Source organism: Anser brachyrhynchus (assembly GCF_964034855.1).
Source record: "Anser brachyrhynchus genome assembly, chromosome: 2".
Taxonomy (NCBI): Eukaryota; Metazoa; Chordata; class Aves; order Anseriformes; family Anatidae; genus Anser; species Anser brachyrhynchus.
The window spans coordinates 155,851,599-155,873,432 of NC_137695.1; the positions used below are offsets into that span (position 1 = coordinate 155,851,599).

General features: G+C 39.5%; 1 protein-coding gene and 1 long non-coding RNA gene across 14 annotated transcripts in view; one reads left to right on the forward strand and one right to left on the reverse strand.

The window, feature by feature from the left end:
• Positions 1–21,834, reverse strand: part of FAM135B (family with sequence similarity 135 member B) — a 262,573-nt gene that overhangs the window by 46,016 nt on the left and 194,723 nt on the right. For all 13 annotated transcript variants that reach the window (XR_013945897.1, XM_080578503.1, XM_080578510.1 and 10 more), the window contains one exon: positions 11,428–11,554. Coding sequence is in view for 12 of the 13 variants with exons in the window: in XM_080578503.1 (XP_080434629.1) it covers positions 11,428–11,554 (127 nt within the window). In the remaining variant the exon portion in view is untranslated. The remainder of the gene's footprint in view (positions 1–11,427; positions 11,555–21,834) is intronic.
• LOC308188953 lies at positions 16,157–20,874 on the forward strand. The gene is made up of 2 exons (XR_013945899.1): positions 16,157–17,773; positions 17,902–20,874. It is a non-coding gene; the product is annotated as an uncharacterized lncRNA (long non-coding RNA).

The window sequence follows — 21,834 nt, forward strand, 5'->3', positions numbered from 1 at the left end:
GGGTCCCACACGGAGCAGATCTCCACGCTGCAGCCCGTGGAGGAGCCCCCGGTGGAGCAGGTGGATGTGGCCTGGAGGAGGCTGCGGCCCATGGAGAGCCCCCGCAGGAGCAGGCCCCGGGCCGGAGCTGCAGCCCGTGGAGAGGAGCCCACGCAGGAGCAGGGGGTCTGGGGGGAGCTGCCGCCCGTGGGGGACCCGTGCTGGAGCAGTTTGCTCCTGGGGGATGGACCCCGTGGGACGGAGCCGTGTGGGAGCAGTTGTTGGAGAGCTGCTGCCTGTGGGCAGTCCCCGCAGGCTCAGTTCGGGAAGGACGGCATCCCGTGGGAGGGAACCGATGTGAAGCAGGGGCACAAGTCCTATGAGGAGCAGCTGAGGGAACTGGGTTGTTTAGTCTGGAGAAGAGGAGGCTATAAAATCAAAGAGGAGGTATAAAATCAACTTAGTGGTTCCATTAGAGAAGTCCACCTCTAGCAACCGATTTGATTTTGTTTATTCAGCAGAGCATAACAATGAAAACTTAGCTTGAGCCTTGTGAAATTTCCCAAGAAACTGTGCTAGAGTTGCATTAAGACCTTGAGACAGCAGCACACAAGGCTGGCATTTTAAACCTAAAAAGGACAGACACTTTGCACCCTGCTACTCCCTTAAAGTAAAACTTTACTCAGCTACAAGTACGTTCATAGAGAGAGGAAAAGTTAATTACTTCCAGTGCTAGAGCACTAACTTGCCATAAGATAAAGGATGGATTTTTAGTGTTATTGCAGCCTTAGAAATTGTTTATTTTGAAAATGATATTCCAGTTCCGGAGGGTGATGAAAAGCTGTCAGCCAGGAAGTTCTGGTAGTTATGACCCTGGTGGTACATAAGTCACGCCCAAGTGATACACAACATTAACTTTCTAGATAAATGTATTTGAGTTGAAAGAGGGAGCCTATGGACTCCTATCAGCATTACCTACAAGCTGGGCAGAGGAAAAAAGAGCCCACAGATATTGAGTGGGGACGTTGGTGATAAAGTGGACATGGATCCGGACCTATGGGGAAGGAGAAATTAGGAGAATAAGACTGGAATCTCACATTTGGAAGATGTGTAACAAGAAGTGGGAGGAAACGGATTGCTGGTTACTTCAAGCAGTAGTATGCTGTTTCTATGTCTCCTCTTTCATGAATGGTATGATTTAAGAGAAGAAATAGCCTATGTCTTTCAGATACCACTGAGATGACTGTGTTTGAAATTTGTGCAAAATAAAACCAGGTAGGAAAAAAGTTCAGAAAGGATACCAAAAAGATTATCAAAAAGCTGTTCCTGCTTATATGAGATGATGAATTTCTTCATTGCAGTTCAACATTTTGCAGAAAAGACCTTTACTGACTCAATGCTGCCAGAAGGAAAAGCTGAGGACCACTATTCAAATATCACACACTATAAAACGAGATATTTCCCTTTCTTGGGAAACCTAGAATTCAGAGAGACTGAACAGGAAAAAAAAAATGGACGAAGAAACTGGTAGGAGGAACAGGATCTCTGAGCCTTACAGCATTTGTCTACATTCCCTATGAAGCTACAGGTCTGAGCCATACTTTAATCGAGACCCAGAGACCCATTGGTATGAGCTGTGAGGAATATATATCTACTGTCTTGCAACACCACATGGTGACAATAAGCAACCAACAAAGCCTGTGAACTATTTTAATAGAATGGGACGAGGGACATGATCCTCTTGGGATCTGTGATATGTTGTCATTCCTGCCTATGCACAGGACTTTTATGAACTGTACCATGTGCTTTTCAGTCCACTTCTATGGTTGGAAATTACATTGGATCCTCTCTTCCTAATTCCACTAGCTTGGCCTCTGAAATGACTTTATAATGGATATTTGAAAATAGCTTCTCAGTAGGTTGTTTCAGTATTTAATTACACAGAGTCTTAAAGGAGAAAAGGAAGATAGAGCCAATCATGCCCACCCAAAGCTATTACTTGAGAGCCTTGCCCAGAGTTCAGTGTGGAAATCTCCATAATCAGGGCTATTGCTGCATGGAGGCTAATTAGCTTCTTCACAAATGCAGATGCAAATGAGAACAATCACAACACTACAGATCTCTTCTTAAACTTGGCAGCTTTTAACATTAGAAACACTGTCAAACAATGGCTAAAGAGGAAATATCTACTTGCCATTTGGCAGTGACAAATTACTTCAACCTTTATGGGTTTCTTCTTTTTTTTTTTTTTTTTTAGCAGTCTAACATAGCAGTCTAACATTTTGTTACTAAGGCAAATTTCTTTGTTTTATTATTTCTTCCAGTCTGTTACACAGTCACACCATTACCAAGTAGGTTCCTATGAGTCATGAGCAGGTGGGAAGCAATCAAGTCTCTATTGATAGCATTATTATTTTTTATTATTATTTGCAAATGTTCTTGCATATCCCCTTCTTTCTACTTGGTCCACAGTCAACTTCTCATTTTCCCTCAACGGTGTGGGCAAGATATGCTGTTCTGTATATGCTCTGTCAAACTGGATCAGAACTGAAGCCCAACAAGTCTTGTGTTTTAGACCCAGCTGTAGTTAACTGCCAAATACTCACAGGAGAGACGGATGTAACCAAAAGAAAACCCAAATTTAAGTTCTGACAATTTCAGAAATTGCATGCCTTTAGGCAAAATCTCAAAATGCCCAAATACTGGTTTACGCAGCACTCCTCGCAGTGCCCATAGTTTTTCAAGAACATGCAGTCATTTTTCACAATCGCGGCAAACTGTACTAAGCTCACACAAGCACCTTCCAGCTATGTGTTATACTGGCTATCCTAGGGTCTATAAAACTGGAGGTAAAAATCCTGTTATTAGTTCTAAATATGCTACTTTTCAACTTCATGGAATTTTGTCTGTTTTTGTATTGTGAAAAACAATGAACTTTTCAAGATCCTACTCCAAGGTTTGCTGTAAATCAATTTCCATTCCTTTCCCAGCTATTTTGCTGAAGATAATTCTGTGGCTCCGAGAATTCCATCACTCACATAATTCAAGTTTTCAAAGTGACCAAATGAGATCTATTGGATTTTTCTCATAGCAACGTTTCAAAACCTGTTCTTTCTGGAGTATTACTTTATTTCAGCCAACTACACCCCACAAGAATTATTTACAGCCCTGGCTACAGACCCCTTCCTTCTTGCAAATAATTAGTCTTCACAAGAATTGCTCTGCTTGAGCCTGCGTGCTATATGGCTGGTCTCTGTTTTCTTTGACATAGGGGGATGTGGTTTCTATGCTTATTGCTGCCAAAAACCAACTCAATGCCTAATGCTGTCATTATGCTGCATTGCTGAAGTCTTCACTTATGACATACTCAGGCAATGAATCATTTATACCTCTTTGACATGCATGCAAACATACCTCAAATTGCAAAGCCAATTATAAAACAATATACAGGCCTTTTTATCACTTCAGAAATCCACAATTTCTATTTTAACACTGAAACAGAAGTAATGGCTAATCAGAAACTTTCCTGGGTATGTTACTTTAAGGCAATTATATTAATTTGCTATAATTTACTGCAACAAAACAGGGAACTTTTGAATAGCTGGAGCTGTATAAATTTGCATAAGTATTATATCTTCACAGGTTCATTTTCCTAGCTGAGTAGATACCTCCTGTATTATGCATAGTACATATTCCAGCCCTCAAGTCATTTACACTTAAAGACAATCAAATTTCATGAGCCATGAGTAGTTTACCATTTATTCTGCAGGCCATCATTTTATGGTTTTAAATAAAATATTTCTAGTCAGTTTAGTAGATGAGAAAGGGGAGGTTGACTGGTAGCTCTGGAGACTCAACCTGTATTTGTTTACAATAAAGCATAATATATAGAGTAGAAACACTGCTTTACCACCTCCAGGAACAAGACTCAACACTGCTTTGGAGGAACCCCTCTGTCCTATTTATAAGGCCTTTACCCTTGCTTCAATCAACGCTTTCCTCCAATGATGGGTAAAGCTGTTTCCAACAGGAGTTACAGATTGCTCCAAGAACTAACAAAAACCTGTGAGATGATAATGATTTTCTTGGGGGGGTTCATCAATGAGCAGACATATAATGCCTCTGCTCACCTTATGGACTTTTCTTTCATGTTGAATCATAGAATCATAGAATGGTTTGGGTTGGAAGGGACCTTAAAGATCATCTGATTCCAACCTCCCCGTCCTACTGGAAGTCAGGGGCTGCAGAGTGAAAGATATTGCAGCTCTTTAACACACTCCATGACACACCCAGCTACCTGGAGATGGTAGTGTCTCAGTGAACAGACACCATCAATGCACCCAGCCCCATTCAAACATCATGCTGTGCTGTCAGGATTTAGGTTTGATATTAGGTTTAGGTTGGATATTAGGAAGAACTTCTTTACTGAAAGGGTTGTTAGGCATTGGAATGGGCTGCCCAGGGAAGTGGTTCAGTCCCCATCCCTGGAGGTCTTTAAAAGACGTTTAGATGTAGAGCTCAGTGATATGGTTTAGTGGAGGACTTGTAAGTGTTAGGTCAGTGGTTGGACTCAGTGATCTTGGAGGTCTCTTCCAACCTAGATGATTCTGTAGTTCTGCTCCCTCTCACAAACCCTCCTTACAAATTAAGGAATTAACATTTACAAAATATATAAGCAGTCTTGAGCCTAGCATACCAAGGTGTCATTATGGTCAAAAGCATACACTTGGAATGCAAACATTGCAGTCAAAGTGGTAATTATTACTAAGGTAGTAACCGATTTACTGGCTGAAGAATTTCTTTAGAGTTATCAGGAACATTAAGTAGGAAGAACATAAAAGCCCAAGTCACATTTTCCAAAGTACCTAATGGCTGAATTCAACTCTCTTAGCTATTGCTGTCTGATCATTTAGTGTAAGTAAGTGATAAAGGCTCTCTCTAAAGCCGGCTTGATTCAGATAGGCTATTTAACTTCTGTGCATGCAAACACTCCAATGCTCAGGACTCCTTAGATTTAGAAAAACAAATTAAACTGAACACTAAGCTAAGTGTGACAGATTGCAAATACAGTAGTTCTGATTTCAGGGTTTTACTCCAACTTTTTGCCCTTCCTTCCTTCAAGCATTACCCAATTCTACCCTGCAACTATTTATTTTTTGCTACCCATCAAAACACTGCAGTGTAAACTCTAAACTTATGTTTATGTCCAGACAACTTCAGGGGGGTTTGTTCTTGTATTAAAGGACTTCTAATTTTTTTCCTTATCTTATCCATGAAGCTCCAAAAAATGTTTTGTCTATACTGGCTAAAGCTTTGACAATTGGTATTCATTGGAAAGGTTTTTGAGAACCATATATTGACACCTCTCTGTTCACTCATCCCATTGTTTTCTGTTTGTCACACTGTTGAAGCTTGTCAGATCCTCAGAGAACTTGTAAGACCATTGGAGCAGATACAGTTGCTTGTACACAGGCTGATGCCAAAGGGACTGCACTTCTAAGTCTTCCTCTCAAGCACTGCACTAGAACTTATAATTCATATTAGCTGTGAAACTGATTCTTGGGTCATTACAACTGGCATGGTGGCTTTGAATAGAGGTACAAGCTTTTGCTGTCACTTGAGGATTTGTTTCCACAAAACATGACAAAGTGGTTGGAAAAGGAGGGGATCTCTTTTCTTATTCCCCAGTCCCTGAGCTGCTGTCTGGGACACTTGCCAATAGCAGAGTTAGTTTCCAGATGATGGATCTCGACTCTGCTGTTGTTGGCATTTGTGCTCCTGTTGGAAAGGCCGTCAGCTCAGAAGCTAGGAGACTTGATTAGGTCTCCTTTCAAGAACTCTCACCATCAGTCAGTGGGAATTATTGTAGTGTTCTTTAGGGCATATGAAGATAATTTTTCAACAAATTACCACTGGGAAAAGTACTGAGAAGATGGGAAAACTGAATCATAGAGCACTCTACCGAAGGAAGGGAGCAGCCAAGTCCATTTCCCAAACTGAAGAGTAGAAAGGCTCTTCCTGCTGCTTGTGCACTCTGTTTCAGGGCAGAAAGAAAGAAACAACTGTCTCGATCCCTCTCCTATAAACTACCTTGAAAAATCAGTGCTATAATCTGTAGAAAGGGAGAGTTTTAATTGGAAGGATGTCAGTCAAATGAGTGACAGTACAAGCCACTTCAGTGGATTTCAGCCCTGATGTAGAACATTATAGTTGATAATAAATAATAAGCCTAATAAATTCTTTAGTATATACCTTTAATGGTAGCTATGAAAGAAAAATATATTCTCCATACTGAGTATGCCTTTTATCACTTTACTTACAGCTACTCTATATTAGCTACATAAAACTTTATTTCAGTTGCACAACTCTAGGTGTGATCGACTCTTTCACAGCAATATGCAGAGAAACAGGTAAATTTGTAAATAGGATGCAGCAGTTTAGTTCTGTCTAATACATACATGTCATAGAAAAACAGCAAAATACAGGCATGAAAAATGGAACTTCCACTGCAAATTCCATCAATTTTCAGAAAGGATTTTCTCCAGAAGAAAACTCCATTGCTATAATGGCTGAAGTCTCACAGGAATCTTTGGATGATTTCATGACAGTGAGAGCTTAAGTGAAAAGACTGCTGATTTTTTTCAGCACCACATTTTATGCCTAATCCCAATTTAATCCCAGTTTTGAACTCTGCCATAATGTAGATCATTGCTTTGTTGTACTCTGCACATACCAGGTCAAACACTAAGAACCGCAGAAAAGAAACATGCCAGTGATTAAAGAAACCAGTTAGTGTCACACTATTAGTTAGCGTGTTTTCTGCTAGGGCTAGGAAATCATTTACAGTTCTTTCTAAAGATCAGCCATTTATCTTCAGGCAACTAAAGATTAAAGACTTCACCAGTAATTATCACAAATGGTGCCCTCAGCACACTGATTAAAGATACTTGTCATTATACCTTATAAGGAACAGTACATCAACTCTCTTACTATTTCAGAATAATTATGTGGTGGACATCTGCTGGCGTTCCAATCACAACTAGTCACCATTTGCATAAGCAAGACACTGAAAGACTCCCATTCCTTTAAAACTACACATTACAAATGCACACAAAGGCATGAGGGATGCTTTTCATATCCGGCCCACTCCAAAGAACAGAACCCTGAGACCAAAAGTAAAGCGGTTTAAATTTAAAATTAGAAATTAAGGCAGAAATTTTGATCTGAGCTGAGAAATATTGATCTGATATTTTTCCGTGTCCAGTTTATACGGCTGCTGAGATCACATTAAAGCATGAGTCTGTGTGACATTCTGAAACAGAACATGTAACATCCAAAACAACTCCCTGAGCCTCCACATGGGAAGAAAAATAGATCAGTCCCCCTTGGGAACTGAGGTGTCCCTGAGAGAAACCAGTCACCCACAGCTCATGGGTCTGTTCCATGCCACTAGATCTCCCAGGCCTCCAATAGATATGATCACACTTTCAACATTGTTAATCATTGATATATATCTCTTAACATCTATGTTAATCATTGATATATATATATATCTATATATCATTGTTAAACATTTATATGTATCTTATGACTGTAGGTTAGAAGCTGAAGAGAGCTTGAAAAACTGCTAGCATATTTTCTCATTCTGCAGATTACTCTCTATTGGTTTCTTGACCAGAAAAGCATCTTCCTTCATAGTTAGCTAATATCAAAAGGCACTAATCAATAAGAAATATCTTTGATGTTTTAACTTTGCTTGAAAGGAAAAGCATAGCAGAGAAGAAAACAGACACTTCGTCCTGTGTTCTGCCATAGTTCAAGAAACTCCTTCTGTATAGACAGAGAGAAAAGAGAGGGAAGAGGAAAATAGAAAGGGAGGGATGGAGGAAAGGAAATCCCTGTTTGCTGGGAAGGTGACTTGGACATGTGTGGAAGGCTTTAAAAAACAAAAACAAACAAAGGAAACACAAAGGCTTAAATAGCTTTAATTATTGTAACTTCTCTGTTGAGATGGGAGAGGAGGAAACTGTCATTGGTGTTCAGAAGTCAGTTGTGGGGAGCTAGGGAAACTGCACACACACAGTCCAGAGCTGCTCGCATTTAATTAGTCTCTTCCCTGAGAAGCTGGAAGTGCAGAATGAGGAGCCTTCGCGATCTATCACAAAGCAGTGGCACCTCAGCAGCCTGAACGCAGAAGATTAACACAGTAAGTGGCAAGAGGAGCTGATGATTGATATGAACTTTCTTTAGAAATGAAGGCAGTAACTTGCACTTTCAATAAAGTAAAAGCAAATTGAGTACATAAGCTAGCTGAGAACTTGTACGGTCAGTCTATGGACCTATAAAGAAAATTAGCTCTCTGATGGATGCACACATTTTATGAGAAACAAAGAGGTAAAACGGGTTGTATGACCTAGAGATTATATGTCAAGGTAAGAGTCCTCTACTTCATGCTCAAGAGATACTTGGAAGACATGACTTAGTAGTATTAACATCAGATTTTTGCACAATTCTGTCTTTTTTGGGGGCTTGACACTAATGTAAATCTAGCTGCTACTCTGTTGAAGCTAAACGTTCATATCCTATCTGAACCATACCTCTAGTCATCTGGTGAGTATGGTAACACTAATAAAGAGAAAGCTTACTTCTGTGAGCAAGTCTGCTTCATGATATTGGAGAGTTTATGGAACCTACGAAATTGGATAAATTGCTGAGTTAGTGAGTGCTGCAGAGATACTGAAACACACACTTGCTGGGGTTTTAAACTATGGAGCTCCTAGACCTGGGAAGAGGGTGTAATAGGAATGATTTAGAGTTCCTATCTATTACAAGCTTCCACTCAAATGGAACCATTCTGGAATAATAAGCAGGATGCAACTGAGGGGAAAAAAGAAAAAAAAAAAAGAGAGAGAAAAAAAAAAGGTCTTTTCAGTTTACTCACAGTAGGTAAACCTAAAATAATGGAATGTTACCATTGTTCCCAGTGTTTCAGGGAACTGAACCAGACATCACGTAGAAGACAGTTAGCCAGGAGGTGCATCTTAAGAAATGTATATAACCAACAGAAGCTTTGCAGAGATGAAATGCAAAACAAACAAACAAACAAAAAAAACACAAACAAAACAAAACAAAAAAAACCCACCACCACCAACAAAACAGGAAAGACCAAAATAAACTGCTTTACAGCATTATGACATATATATGACTACATACTCATATGACTACAGAATTATATGAAGTGTATTAACATTCATTCTTTCCAAGGCCTGCTGCCCAGTGAAGCCTTAGAAGATGAGATATGTTGATGGTTCTAGACCAGACTTTAACTGGTTGCATCAAACCAAAGTTGCTTACAAAGAAAAAGTGTAGTGGTATAACTTGAGTTAAGGTATCTAACAATTACTGACTACTGTTACATGCAATAGACAAGGTCTGATCAAAAATATACAAAGAGGAGTAGAGAGGTCTGGGGGTTTTGTGTAATGAAAAGGGGAGAATCTATTCTAATCTCCACTGAAGGTGATTGCATAGTTCCTGAAAGATGGACAAGTCTATAGTCCAGTTAAAATTACCTTTAACAAACACATTCAAACAACCTGGAAAGAAATCTATGCAGTTGTTAAGAGAAGTAAACTGGACCCAGTATAAAGTGTTGCAACATGGCACAAAACAAAATTACTCCTCTTCCTATAATTAGCTATGGTTAATATAAACTTCAACATAAAATAGCAGTTAGTCAAAAGGCCCTCAGTTGGTGTTAGGCTTACCTCCACAGTAGTTCCTTTCCTAGGTCCTAATTTGTATTTTTCACATGAACAAAGAGAAGTAGTCTTCATTCATTATCACACATCAAATACAGCATGTGCAAAAAGGCCACCACGGTCTATTACATTAAAATGTTCAGATCAAGAACAGATGTCTCTCTCTCCATATATATATGTTTCTCAGGCTAAGCAAACACACATTTGACCATGCGGAGGTGGAGTGTGCAAAATTATATTTCTGATTGTTCAGTGTGACGTTCAGATGACCTGCAGTGAAGCAGAGTGCTAAAGCTGGTTCATGATACAGTACTTTCACTTTACCATTTAATAGGTCACCTGCTAGGATAATAATTGTGCTGCCATTTAAAAATAAATAAATAAAGGCCTCTAGTCAAAGATTAGTCAATGGAGATGGGTTTGAGCTGAGGAAAATTTTGGGGAAGGAAATAAATTTTCCTAATCAACAACAGACTAGGATTTTTCCATGGAGACTGGAATAAAAAATGGGAGTGGTGAGTTAGTTTTTCCATTTATCTTCTTAAAAAAGAGATTTGACTAGAGGATAATGAAAAGTAGGAACCATTCTCCAAAGCAGTCTCTCTCTTGTGTGATGTACAGAGACGTACAGAGATTAGTCTCCAAGATAAACACTTGAATCAGTTATTTAAAACCATATGACGGGAACATTTACCAGAGAGACAGAGGTTGAGGTCAACTTGTTTGCCAACAGCATACAGTGACCCAACAGCTCAGACAGCAGCCTCTGGCCAAACATTCCCTCAGTCTGGGTTAATTTCCTGACAGTTCTGCACCAACTGCCTTAGGCTAGCACGTTTTTAATGTTTATGTAGAAGAGAACAGCTCTGACAGGAAAGTTTGAGGGAAGCTGAGGGCAGCATGTTAATCAGAATCTTTGAATGAGGGTTTCCCAACAATGTGATGATTCCATTGGTCTATGCTGAATTTCTAGATCTGAGATTTCTAGATCTGAGGAAATATTTCTGAGCAAAATAAATAAATAAATAAATAACAAAATAAACACTCCAATGCTAGCACTTTCCTCCAATCAAAATCCAGTTATTCATTATTTTCCAAACAAGCAACTTTGTACTAAAAATTGCACAAGCTCTGCTCATCCCCTGCAGGAAGTAGTAAGATCAAAGGCAAACACTGAGTAAGGGACCTGCCTTGAGTAAGGCAATGTACATAACATCCCTTCAGCAACACACAAAACACTCATTCCTCGATATTTCAGACACAAGTCCTTCCAAGTTTCCTTCCTGATGCCAGCTTTGACCTGCTACTAATCACAGCATCCTTAATGATGACTCAACTCCTCTGCCTGGTAAACACAAGACCTGAAATCAAGGATCTTTTACAGAGTAATTAACTTCACCCTAAAGCAGACATCTGGTCAAGTGAATTCAACCTTAGAAGTCCATTGGTAATCAGGGGAATGTCCATACATTCTGAATTTTTCTGAGATGGTTGGAATAGGTGGGATCTGAACACTCACAAATTGGGTATTCAAGTGCCAGGTAGTTAATACAGAAATGTTTGAAGGGTTCTTCTTCAAAGAAACTCTCAGTACTAGAGACATAAAACAGTGCACATTCTTCCAAGATACCATAAATGTTGTGTGACCAAATGGAAGTGGGGTGTATTACGGTCCCACTCTCCTTACCTCTGATGAAGTGGGTTTGCAGTAGCCAGCTCCAAACACTAGATTTTCTAATGACATACTGGACTGGTCTGGTCCTGTATCCAGGTTGCCTTTACCAAGCCATGATCCTTTCCCTGGACGAGCAAAACTAAAAGAAGAAGAAAAGAATAAAAATAATCAGAGCAATAGTGTTACAGAAGAATCTTTTCCTTCCTTATGCAGGAAACGTTTGCAGTATTTATTTATTTATTTATTTCAAGCTGACACCATAAGTCCAGATGTCATGTTTCCCTCATTAAATGAACATTGTCCAGTATGCACTAGCTAAAATTATGCTTTCTTTCTTGGCATTCAGTCGAATTGCTTGGGTGTTAGCTTTCCCTCAGTCCTTCCTTTGTTTTCTTACAGGTCTTTTTCCAGAATAACATATCAACAACACAACCCTTCCATCTATTCACATAGATAACAATCTCATCCAACTTCTCATCAGCTTGCATCCTGATTGATGAGGCATCTTACTGTCTGGCTTTAACAATATCACCCTTCCTGTTTGAATTGTCCATGACCTATCTTAATTATTAATACCTTTTATACCTCATCCCAATCTTTTATTACCAATTGGAAGTTCAGGTTCCAGTTCTTATTGTCCCAGGGAGTCAGCCTCTAGCATTATAATGAAAAAAACCCAAACCTGAATTTCTTTTGCTGGGAGCAGTTCATTTTCTTGGACATGTTCTCCCATACTTATATGTAATGTGAGTTCATTCTTACTCAAATCCTTCCTCAAAGACCTGACGGAATTTAAGTTGTTTTACTGTTGAGGTCATTAGATCTCAGTGCTGACTCATAGCTACAGTGTTGCCTTCTGACCATATCTGTATATTTCCTATCTCATAGGATGAACCCCTTAATAGTGGAACACCTTCGTTGGAGTCTACTCAGCCTTGGGTCCACCAGAATACTGATTCATAGCTAGGGATCTTATTTGGGATTAATCTGAACCAATGTCCACAACCTCATTAATGATGTAGGCTGCCTTTATAGTTGCTGAAGAGGAACAGACATATCCAGGGGGTGAGTCATCTCCTTCTAAAGTAGTCGTATCAAATAGGTCAGATGAATTTCACCCTAAAAGTGCTTCTTCTAATTGTGGACTGTAAAGGGAGGCAAGGATGACTGTCTCATAAACAACTAAGGTTAGGTGAGATAAACTCCACTATTAGTCCCTGTGATAACGTGCTGTACATAAACTATATCAAGATTTGGAGAGAGAAACCAGGTTATTTGTGGAGAACACAGTGAGTGAAATTACTGAGTCAAAATACTAATGCAGGCAATTATAATAGTTCTTAAAAAGCGTGCAGACAAAGGTGGAATTGAAATAATGAACTGCACAAAATTAAAAAAATCCACCAAATTTGCTGTTCTTAATCAGTACAGACATAATGCCACTGAGTTTGTGCTATAGCATTCAGGCTGGGATCACCATTCACTGTGAGATGTTGTACCCCCACCAACTATCCCAAATACCTCCTGTTCAGGAGACCTTGTTGTCCTCGGAAAAACAAAAGCTTCCAAGATAGGGAGCGCACACACACAAATTTAAAACCATAAATTGCCAGTAGCAAAGGCCACAGGGCAGTGTTACCCATCCTGCCAGAACTTTCCAACCTGAGCTTAGTCCCCTATGTCGATGTGTATCATGTTAGTTAGATCAGCCATACTTCATGCAGCTCTACGTTTTTTTCAGTTTTAATAATAGACGGGAGCGTTGGCTGTTGTACAGAAACACAACAAATTAAAGGGTGTTTATGGTAAGGACACGAAACAAAAGAGAGGTGCAGGAATGCTTCCTATCACCCAGTAACAAATGAGGTTTTGACAAGCAGGGAAACTCAGTAACTTTTGGAAGAACAGAAAACTAATCTCAAGCAAAATCAGGAACTGAAATTTTTCAGGTTTATCACAAATCCCCACTTCCTCTCTAAGTCAAAACTGCTATTTTTTATATATCCTGAGGCATTCATATACTGACAAAAAGAACATCTCAAAAGGGAGAGGATGGTGTAGAAAGCTTTTGCACATATCTGAGCTTGTTTATGTATATTAATTGATGTGATCCAAGAAATTTCCAGTTGGCTGCTTTTAAGCAGCAGGAAGTCTTCCCATGTTATTTCCTACATGCTAAATTTAAGGCACAAATAAATAAATAAAATAAAGCAATTACGAAGAGGCAAGAGATAAATGCTGCTCAGAATAATTTCAGCTGTTATTGGGTGATGTTGTCTGCCCTGGTCTATTGGAAAGGCTCAGGAAGCAGAAATAAAAAATGATTGCTGTGGTATCAGAGAGAAGCTTAAACAAATGTCGCCTGCCCATGAAAAACTCCTCATTTGAATATTAGCAAAGCTTTCAAAGGTTTTAAGGGAGATAAAAGCACTTTTTAATGCCTTTTTTATTTATTTATCTTTTGCTTTTACAGCAGAGAAGGGATTTTAATCTGCTGGTTTTATGGAAATTGATCCCACATAGCGCCGTAAAACAAAAACCGTTTTTGGAAAACCTGCCAAAATGTCATCTGTCTGTTGAGGGAAAGTTTAACTGGGAGGCTTACAGATTGTTGAGGTTCCCCTAATGCCTTCTGAAGCACATAATCATAGAATCAGAAAATACTGAGTTGGAAGGGACCCAACAAGGACCATAAAGTCCAACTCATCACTCCACACAGGATCACCCAAAAATCAGACCATGTGTCTGAGAGCACTGTGCAAACACTTGAACTCCAGCAGGCTCAGTGCTATCACCACTGCCGTGGGGAGCCTGTCCCAGTGCCCGACCACCTCTGGGTGCAGAACCTTTCCCTAACACCCAGCCTGACCCTCCCCTGTCCCAGCTCCATGCCGTTCCCTCGGGTCCTGTCGCTGTCCCCAGAGAGCAGAGCTCAGCGCCTGCCCCTCCGCTCCCCTCGTGAGGGAGCTGTAGACCAAGACCTTGGGGCCCCCAAATGGTGGGTTTTACTGTGAAAAAAAGAAGGCTTGGCATTCTAAAATGACATTTTGGATTCTGAAATGAGAATTTGGACCCTGAAAAGAGGCTGTGTGTCCTTAAAAGAGGCTTTGAGCCCTCAAAATGAGGGTTTGTATTGAAAAGGAGGCTCCGAGTCCTAAAAACTTGAGGACAATTTTAATTAGCAATAGCAGGTTATTTTGCTATTTTGTTTTCTGTATTTATTTTTCATTCATTTTGATTTTGTTTTCTGTATTTATTTATTTTTCGATTTATTCCAGAAACCATGCTCATTTGCATGGATATTGAACCCTGGTTATTTATGTGTCCTTTTGAACCATCTACTTAACAGAACTGATCTAACATCAACAGTTAGAACCTCATCCTGTATGCTAACCTTAGCTTTTATTCAGTCAGGATAAAGAAGTCAAGGAGTTCATGTGTGTATGTCAGAGTAAATGAACATGTCATGTGTGCAGCACTATTACTATTTTCAGTGAAACAAACAATTTATTTTAACTTTTGTTGAACTGTTTTTTTGATGATTTTAATCATGAGATGTCTTTATCCATCAGAAGAGTCTCACAGCTCCTTCAGCAGCTATCTGTGGACACATATAACTGTCCTTGAAAAAAAACATTTTTCCAGTAGCATAACCTGCCAGCTATTAGCAATCAAAATTTAAGAACTTTCTGACTCAGAGGTTATATTTAGGCAATTATTTCCAGCAGTCATAGTTATCTTCCATGAATTTGTGTCCATGCCTTTTTGATTTATACTTTTGGCCTCTGTAATAACTTTTTGGAATTAATTGCACATTGTGATATATGCTGCACTTTATGCTTGTTTTGAACCTGCCGTTGCAGAATTGCATATGGCACCTTTTAGTTCTTGCACTGCACAAAATGTTAAATTCCCTAGTTTTTATCTTCTGTGGACAATTCTTTAACTTATAAATGAGATGACAGTTCCCTAGCACAAGAAATGGATTGTCATAGATAAATATTAATTAGATGTGTTATTGAAGAAATTCAGAATAAATGCTTTAGGACATTTTAATAAAATAAAATATACTCTTTGACATTAAAATGCCCCCAAAATGAAATAACTTTTATTATTATTATTATTATTCACATTTATTTTTTCATTCAGTATTTTAAAGATGAAGACATTTTTTTCTCTTGGCAAGCAAAATTTAAATGCTTCAAAACTTGTAGTTTTCAGCCAAATGGGAAAAAAAGTTATCTGTTATCAGATTTGATTCTGAATGTTGTTCACAAAAAAAAAAAAATTATCATGCATAAGAATTAGTAAAACTGTAAAAAACAAGCACCCTCACATTTACAATTAGAAGAAATTATAGTCTTATGTCTGAACCAGAGTGGAAGTTCAGGAAGGGAAATTGCATCCCGTTTAGGCCAGATTCTATAGAAAAATCACTCTTTTTTTCCCTCAGTCTCCTATGTACAAAATATCACCGATTTCAAAAATGTAAACTATAAGCAAGTTCCATAGGGGTAAAGATATATCAAACTATAACATACTTCAGAATCAAACTCCTACATCTTCCACTGGCAACACCACGTTTCACCACAAACTTCTACTTCCCACAGACAGGAAAACATACATTGCACAACACCGATTTCCGTTACTGTTTTAACTCAAGACATTAGTATAGCAAATTCTTCTTGGCAAATTACTGCTGGCATACAGCCATAGGATACACGGGTGATCTGTTATTTGTTTTGTGAGAATAACAGTTGGATATTTGCAGGCTGTGCTTACCTAGACTCCCTCTTACACAAGAAGTTTCACTAAGGTTATAATGAGTGACTGTAAAATATTCTGACGTTCTTGGTAAGACTGTAAAGGATTATTAAAATAACATTAGTAATGGAAACAGATATTTGTCCCTGGATCCCAAATAGAGTCAGGGTGGAATCTGGTTTGAAATCTGTAGTGATTTTGATTGCTGGAAAATGCTGGTTCAGTTGCCCTGAACTTAACTTCAGTTGCTATAAAACTTGAAATCAGGCAAAGTCAGGTGGTGACATTTATTTATGTGGTTTGGTTTGGTTTACTTTAGTTTTGTTTTAATGAAAGCTTGACTCAGAAATAGTCAGGTGTTTTCCTTACATGACTTTTTGGCTGGTAGCTCAAGAGAATGGCATGTCAAAGCAGAGGTTTATCTTTTCAGGTACATAATAAATGGTAACAAAAGAAAATTCAGAGGAAGAATCATCCAGCTGTTGCTGCATATTCTATGCAAGAATTCGTAGAGAAGAAAAATATGAAAACTGTTATTTTAATAAACATGTTATGGAAGAAATAGATCTCTCCTGGATAAATATTCAATTTTCTTTCTACAGATTACTGGAAAAGTAAGTCATGACCTTTGCTACCCAGGATTACATCTCTTTCATACATAAGCTGCCCATAAGTAGGTGCCAGCTACACTCATGATTGTTGAAAAATTGACCCGCATAGTCTGCACCCAGAATTGAGGTGCACAGGGTAGAACAGGATGTATATCACACAGATATATCAGTTGTGGTGCTCCTGAGAATAAAAGGTTGTAGTCAAGATAAAATTACTCAAGGATGGCCAGGGTTGGCCTGATTCCTCAGTGCAGTGGAGCACAGCTGAATTAGGTCAGGGCTGAAACCTTTAAATATTCAATGTCCCTTTGATTCTGCTTCCTCTTGCCACAGCAGAGCAAGCTCAAGGCGCTACAAAATTCAGTATCTGCATCATGGTTTCATTGCCTGCAAAATGGGTACTATACTGTTTCCCCATCTCAGATACCACCATGAAGATTTCCTGTTTCTTATTCAGTGATTTGGATATGGGCAAATAAGATTTTAATGTTAACAAGTCAAAACTCTGAAGTCTACTTTGCTTTTCACGTAGATATAGGTGTGAAGCTGGGGGAGAGGATAAAAGTTGAGGAGAATCCAGACAGCTGAGGAAATTAAACCCCTTTCTTATGCAAACAAGAGAAATCAGGTTTGCCAGCTGCCTGTGAAGGAGGTACTCGCTTATTTGCAGCATTTTCAAATCTTGCCTTTTTTTTTTTTTTTTCATTCAGATTGAAAATGTTTTCAGCTGAAGCCCAAGAGCCACAGCAAATAACACTGCAGATGCTGCAGCCATCAAGTGAGCTGATCCTTAGGCAAAGCATGGCTTTGGGGAGACCCAATCTGTACAGATAGTACCAGTCTGGTGGTGAAACACAGCGCTTAAATTTCCCGAAAGCTTTCAGGGGAAGAAAGTATAAATCATCTGACATTCCTGGATAAACTTGAAGCAGAAGTGACAGTCTGATCCTACTGGCCATGCTGCTTAAAAGGAAATAGAACGTGTAGGGCATTTATATATATATTTTTATAAACAGTAATTTATGCTAACTCCTCTTGGGAAGGAGTGGTCAAAAGGTCTATGAAATTAATGAAGCACATAACCATGTTTCTTGCTGTTCATTTCTTACAGGAGTCCAATATAAGAAAGAAACTGAGCGTGCAGCATGCCTGAAACTAAGTAGATCTGCACACCACAGAGATGGATGTGTCCCAAGGAAAGAAGAAATATTTACTGAGGTCTGAACGAAGCTGGAGCAAAGTTCTTTTTCTAAGTACTGATGCTGGGCTACACTGCTCATTTCATTTATAAACTGGGCCAGTTGCAAAGCCAACGACAGGAAGCTAAGGGAAAAGTCAATGTCTCAGGCCAGAAACCAAACTGATATATACAAAAGACAAAACAGAAAACTGGTGTCCAAACTGGGAGATCCTCCTCACCTTTCTTCTCCAACTGCCTTGTCACATTTAGGTACTCTGGACTCACTCCACATCCCTCGTGTACTGGGGAGCCCAGAACTGGACACAATACTCCAGGTGTGGCCTCACCAGGGCCGAGTAGAGGGGGAGGATTACCTCCCTTGACCTGCTGGCAACAATCTTCCGAACGCACCCCAGGATACTGTTGGCCTTCTTGGCCACAAGACCATGTTGCTGGCTCATGGTCAGCCTGCTGGCCACCAGGACTCCAAGGTCCCTCTCTGCAGAGCTGCTTTCCAGCAGGTCACCTCCTGACCTGTATGGATGCTTAGGGTTATTCCTTGGGGTGAAGGGATCCTGCACTTGCCTTTGTTGAACTTCATGGGTTTCCTTATCTGCCATCTCTCCAGCCTGTCCCTTATTATTGTGCCCCTGCCTGGAAATACAAAATTTTTGATTCAGCCTCCAGTGGTCCAGCTTCCCCAGCCACTTGAAGACCAAGACAATCCCACTTTGTTCCTCATCATCCCATACCTAGAACCAATATGATTGCTGTGGGGATAACAGAGCTGAATTGACTGAGCTGAGAATTGACTAGTTCTGCCTCATCACCTTTTTATCCAGGCTCTCACCTCCTTAGGAAATGCATAAAGCCATTAGCATCTGCATGAATACGGACCCCATTACAAAGCTGAAGGTTATGATCATTGGAAAAGCTGATTCAAAAAATTTCCATCCAGAGTCCTAAAAAGAATCCCATAATCCAGAATTTCACTTTTTCCCAGTTCTATAAGAGGTGAAGGGTTCAAAGTGCCTAATCTAATATAATATTTACAGCATAAGAATTATTAACCAGGACAAACATTGAGAGCAAAACGTTCATTTTCAAAAAAATAAAAATAAAAAAAAAAAAGGAGGAAATGGAGGCATCCTGGCAAGGCTTGCCCCGTGGGAGCTTTTTGAAGGTGAACATTACCCAGCAGGGAAGGGCCTGAATCGATCCTGCTGTTTTCACTACGGATTTCTCTGTTCAAATACAGGCAACAGGGAAGGACTTTGGGGAAGAATGTATAATTTGCCAACACATCTAATAAAATATGAAAAGCTGAGTCCACAGGGGATATGTGAGTAGATATCTGTGTTTCAGGCAAAGTTGTTTTCCAGGACAACTTCAAGACAGAAGTAAATTTCAACTTTACATAATGTGTGAACTTTATTTATAGAGCATGTCTAGAATTGTTTTTATCTTAGATATAGGTGTACAAATATGTGTAGAAATAAATCATAGAATCATAGAATGGCTCAGGTTGAAAGGGATCTTAAAGATCACATTACTCCAACCCCCCTGCCATAGACAGGGATACCACCCACCAGCCCAGGTTGCCCAAAGCCCCATCCACCCTGGCTTTGAGCACCTCCAGGGATGGGGCATCCACAGATTCTCTGGGATACCTGTGCCAGGGCCTCACCACCCTCAGAGTAAATAACTTCTTCCTTATATCTAATCTAAACCTACCCTCTTTTAGTTTAAAGCCATTCCCCCTTGTCCTATCATTATCTATCTGAGTAAAGAGTCCTTCTCCATCTTTTTTATAAGTCCCTTTTAACTACTGAAAGGTTGAAATGCTGTCTCCCTGGAGACTTCACTTCTCCAGGCTGAACAGCACCAGCTCTCTCAGCCTTTCTTCATAGGAGAGGTGCTCCAGCCCTCTGAGCATCTTTGTAGCCCTCCTCTGGACCCACTCTAACAGATCAACCGACATTCGTTGAGCCAATTCCTTATCCACCGGATGGTCCACCCTTCAAATCCATATCTTCCCAATTTAGAGACAAGGATGCTGTGCGGGACTGTGTCAAAGGCCTCACAGAAGTCCAAGTAGATGACGTTGGTTGGTTTTCTCTTGTTGACTGAAGGCCACCAGATTGGTCAGGCATGATTTGCCCTTGCTGAAGCCATGCTGGTTGCCTCAAATCACCTCCTTGTCCTGCTAGTGCCTTGATATTGCTTCCAAGAGGATCCATTCCATGATAATACCAGGCACAGAGGAGACGTTCATTGGTCTGTAGTTCCCCAGGTCTTCCTTTCTTCCATTTTTAAAAATAGCAATGATGTTTCCCTTTTTCCAGTCACTGGGGACTTCACCTGACTGCTATGCTTTTTCAGTTATGATGGAGATTGGCTTGGCAACTACATCAGCCAATTCCCTTAGGACCCTGGGATGCATGTCATCAGGGCCCATAGACTTGTAGTAGTTAAGTTGTGTCAAGACATCCTGAACTTGCTCTTCACTCACAGTGGGAGGGACTCTGCTCCCCTAGCCCCCATCTAGAGGTTTGGAGACTCAAGAGATGTGGGAAGCCTGATCACCAGTGAAGACCAAAGCAAAGAAGTTGTTAAGCACCTCTTAATTCTCCTCGTCTGTTGTTACCAGTTCTCCTTCTTCATTTGTCAGAGGCAGAACACTCACCGTAGTCTTTTTTTTTCTTTTTTTTTTTTTTTTTTTTTTGTGGCCAATGTACCTGTAGAATCCCTTCTTGTTATTTCTTGTTATTCTTTGCATCCCTCACCAAGTTTAGTTCTGTCAGTGCCTTGGCTTTCCTGATCCCATCCCTGCGCATCCGGACAGTGTTTCTGTACTCTTCTAGGGCACATGGCCCTTGAATGTACATATATATAAAATACATACCACAATAGGAAGGTTTAAGTTGGCAAAATAAAACATAGTACAACACAGTATATATATATATATATATATTTCCCACACAATGTAACAATCATGCATTTATTTTTTTATAATGTGTCAAAAAAGGCTTTCTGATCATTTGGGCTCTGTTGTGCTACAAAATAAAGGTGTGCTTTTACATTTTTTCCACGTTCCCAGTAAATCCCAATGACCAGTGCTAAACAAGTAATCTCTGAGATGAGAGAAAAGCAAGTAGGTTTTCGTGGGTTGGTTTTGTTTCAGGATGCTTGCCACTGACATTTCTTTTATACTGTTCACCTTGATTTATATTTAGAGAACACGATACTCTTTTGGTTTTGAAAATTTAACAAGAAGATAAATCCTCAGTATCACACTTTAGAATGATTTTACTGGCTTAAGAAAATGAAACTCTGCATTGTGTTGTCAAAAATCTTCATTTTGTTGCACTAAGTAAAAATATTGTATATTTCATAAATGTCCACAAAATCATATTTTGAAAGCTATAATAATCTGGAACAGTTGCTCATTATGCAATTTATGTGTAATAGCAGTAACAACTCTCTGAAGCCCCATTCACTAGAGGATAACAAAGCACTGAAAACAGTCTTTAAGCCTGATAACTATTGCTCTTCCACCCTTTTGTATAGTAGAACAATGGATAAATTATCTGAGCAGAACTATCTGGTTAGGAGTAGTCTGTTACAATTTAATTCACTATTTTAAAAATCTACATAGCAGGAAAGTCATAACAGCAGTTACCTGCATCTCAGTAGAGGAGGAAAAGACAGATTTTTCAGTCTGAGGTACTAATACAACTCACATCACTGTCACTACTCAACCTCTTACAATCTTATTTCATTGAATGGCACCAGGTAAACACCATACATTTACACAAATGAAGAACTGGAGAAAAGATATACTAAGTCAAAATAGGAAATCTA